At 49.1% G+C, this 3655-nt stretch overlaps 1 protein-coding gene across 1 annotated transcript in view; it reads left to right on the top strand.

The window, feature by feature from the left end:
- PLA2G7 (phospholipase A2 group VII) overlaps window positions 1-656 on the top strand; it is a 19549-nt gene extending 18893 nt beyond the window's left edge. Inside the window, exon 11 of the mRNA XM_018566809.1 lies at window positions 373-656. Coding sequence (XP_018422311.1) covers window positions 373-485 — 113 coding nt within the window. The 3' untranslated portion in view covers window positions 486-656. The remainder of the gene's footprint in view (window positions 1-372) is intronic.
- Window positions 657-3655: the final 2999 nt, after the last annotated feature.

The raw sequence follows: 3655 nt of genomic DNA, 5'->3' as shown, positions 1-3655 counted from the left end.
GGGGGGGAATCCCTCCCAGTAGCGGGGAAGGATAACTCGCTGCACTTCTTACCGGATTGGAATGCCCATAAACCAGGTGGGTGCTTGTGATGACCACGGATGGCACCGTCATTGTGAGCCTGAGGAAGGGGACCCTGTGTGGCCCCGAAACCACTAGCTTTTTTGAATGGCAACAATGCTGCAATAAATGGGACTTTTGCTTTCTTCACTGAATATTGGAGTGCTGGTGACATTTTTGCAACCCCGCAGTAGGGACACAGGGGCATAGAAGGGTCAGGGCCGTCCATATACAAAGGTGATGACTTTTTTGATGCCCTTTCTTGTAAGAAAAAAAAACATTGTGATCTCTATAAAATTCCCGTGTGTTCTCAGATCTCCAGAGGGACTTCAATCAATGGGATCATCTCATCGACGGTGAAGGAGAATTCATCATGCCAGGAACGAATCTTGCTCTACCTCCAGCACAGACCGAGGGCCCCAAATGACCCTCAGTGCCAACAAGTGACCCACAGCCTATTACCTCCTCCCCACCGTGGGAGCATTCTGCTCTGTGATGGAAGAGAGAGCTGTGCCTCCTCCATGGGACGCCCGATACTTGTGACTGCCGACTGTGGAGGAATCTGAGACTTCCCATAGTCTGTGATCTAGTGCTAGGAAGGACATTGTTGTTTTTTTAACTTAACTTTTGTACGTGACGGATTTTGGCTGGCTGTGGTGTAAGTGTTAGACTCCGGTATATTGGTGTGGACTTCTTATACCTTTCAGTGACACCACGAGCCTATGAGCACTGCCTTACCAGTATGACCACAACCACCTCAGTTACTTCTATGGTGCTTTTCTTTAGCTAGGAGTTGTTTTCCACACACCGGTGATAAAGGATAAGTGTAGTATTGTACCAGGGGCGTCTTTAAGGAGGGGCAAAAGGGGCAGCTGCCCTGGGCCCAGTCATTGCTGTGGGGTCCTGTACCCCATAAACTAGTGCTAATGCTGCATCTGCACCGGCCGCCTCTTCAGCATCGGGGAAGGGGCTGGCTCCGGGTCTACCGAGGCAGAGCCAGCTATCAGTCAGGCAGCGGGGTGGATCCTGACAATATTGTTGCGATCTTTCCAAGCTGTAGCGTGGCTCTGTGCTGTCAGCATATAGCAGACAAAATTGCATGGTGGGGGTGGCAGGGGGCCCAAGAAAATGTTTGCCCAGGATCCAATCAATATTAAAGACTGCCCTGTATTGTACATGACATCGGGGGGGGACACATTAATATAGAAGCCAGCAGGAAATTGTTTAGGAGTCGCCTCCATTGACCACAACTAGAGAAAACCTCTTAAGTAGACACCAGCTGTGAATTTTAACGCCCATTTCCACCTTTTGCGGAGGTATTTAAAAAAGGAAGCATTGCCAGCAGTGTACACCGAGTGTACGTGAAGAAGGCATATGCAGCTGTTGTATATGAACACAGAAACGTACATATTTTGTTAGCTTTCCTCCTCTTGAAATGCCCACACACACACACACACACACACACACACACACACACACTATTGTGACCTGGGAATGCAGGGCTGGTGTGCAGTGGCCTTGTTGCAATGGCTCGCAGTGAGGGGGTCAGCTGCTTTTACAATCCGACCCCGGTGTGTCCTTTGGAGGGAATTTTCGGTTTGTAGGATTCGGGCCTACTTAAAACTCCATAATAAAGTGAAGAAAGTCAGTAATGCGAGTCATGAGTATGTTCACACCTATACATCACCATCATCATCATCATCATCACCACCACCATCACCTCTACATTACCACAATGCATGCCTATCACTTCCAAAGGAGGAGATGGGCTTTAAGGTGCATTGGCTACCTGACTTTTGGGATTCGTCCGCCTTCCTCCTCGCAGCCTCGCCTAGCAATGCAAAAGTGGAAATAAGCAGAAATGGCGGGACACTGACCTGGGAGGTCTTGCAACACAAATGTAACGGGCGCCCCCTTCATTTCAAGCCGTGCCCGACTGCTGTCAATGCTAACAAGGGCTCGTAGCCATGGTTCATTATTGTGCTATACCTGAGCAAACAAAGATGGCGCGATCTTAGCCACTATATAGATCCAGAGCCGGATTTACTCTCTCTGCTGCCCCAATGCCAGGTTCCTCAATGCGCCCCCCTAAATACAGGCCGCATACAAGTGATCTCATCAACGTCACTGAATTCACTTGTACAAAACAAGCGGCGGCTTCCCCGCTGTACATTTAGCCCTGCGTCCTCAAAGCAGGACTAAATGTAGAAAACAACTACCCGCCCGGTGCCCGGGAACTGCATGTCCCGGGATAGGAATTCCACACCCCTGCTGCCCCTCTACTTTCTGCTGCCCCGAGGCCGGGCCTCGGTTGGCCTTGTGGGAAATCCGGCCCTGTATAGATCTGCAGTTGCCATGGTGATGTACACGTGACCAGCTATGACGCCATGGCACTGGTATGCAGGATGTAAAGGAGAACACTGCAGAAAAACAACACGGGTCTGAATAAGTATTTAATAATAGAGATTGAACATTTCTAACCTGAGCGTTCTTTCAGGAACCAGTTCCATTGGTGGGTTTAAGTTTCACTATAAAGAGCATCTAAACCAATAAACAAAAAGGTCATTGATTGCAGGTTACCGGTCCCTAGATGTGGCGGCTGCCTTTGTTTTCTTTTTTCCTTTGTACTCACCTGGTGATCCTGGCGGTAACCCACTTCCTGTCCTAGGGTGACAACGCTCACTCACTGTCCTCAAAACAGGAGCAGCGTTGCCACCCTAAGCTTCATTTTTTGTTTGAAGTACAACTACTTCCTCCTTATCTGTATTACATAGTGGGGAATTGTTTTGTAGTTCACAAGTGAACTGGGAAGGCTGATGACGTTATGGGGAGAGTGACATACATTCACCCCCATCGTTACAGCCGATGTTTAACACTGCAGCCGTCACACATCGGCTCTGTTGACTGACGGTCACCGCTATCTGCAGAGAGAAGTTCAGGAACTGAGTGATCAGTGGAATGCGATGGCTCAGTTCCTGAACTTCTCTCTGCAGATAGCGGTAACTGTCAGTCACAGCGATCCCCCTCCCCCTCTCTGTTCCTCCAGCATTGAGGGCTTGTTCACACCAAAAAAGTATCCCTATGGTATTTCTGGGCCGTGTTCACACCAGCGCAGTCCGTTTGGGACCAGACAAAAAAATACTGCATGCCTCATTTTCTCTGGTCTGCAATGCACTGGAACGCATGAAAAACACACCGGACCGCGCCTGAAAGCCCATTTAAGTAATAACAAAAAAACAAGCTTCAGAGCGTGGCAAAAACGCAGTAAAGTTGCACTGCGTTTGCAGATCTGCTCCAGACATGATGTGAACATAGCATGACGGGAGGGACAGGGAGGGGGTAGCACAGCTGGCTCTCACTCTAGGGAGGCGGAGCCAGCTGTTAATCAGGCAGCAGGGTGGATCCTGTTGGGCTCTTCCCTCTGTGTTGTCAGCATATAGCAGGTAGTAGCCCGCTATTGGCTGAGTTTGGGGTCACTGGAACACGTAGTAAATGAGTTTGGCCCATAGTTCCCTTTAAAGATTTCAGTTTAGTGCAAACAAATGAGGGCACGAGATTTCTAGCTAGACTGACAGGTTCTTTTTTTGTACATAGACA

This window comes from Nanorana parkeri, unplaced genomic scaffold, assembly GCF_000935625.1.
Source record: "Nanorana parkeri isolate BGI_ZX_2015 unplaced genomic scaffold, ASM93562v1 scaffold977, whole genome shotgun sequence".
NCBI classification, from domain to species: domain Eukaryota; kingdom Metazoa; phylum Chordata; class Amphibia; order Anura; family Dicroglossidae; genus Nanorana; species Nanorana parkeri.
This window is presented reverse-complemented; position numbering and strand designations above follow the sequence as displayed.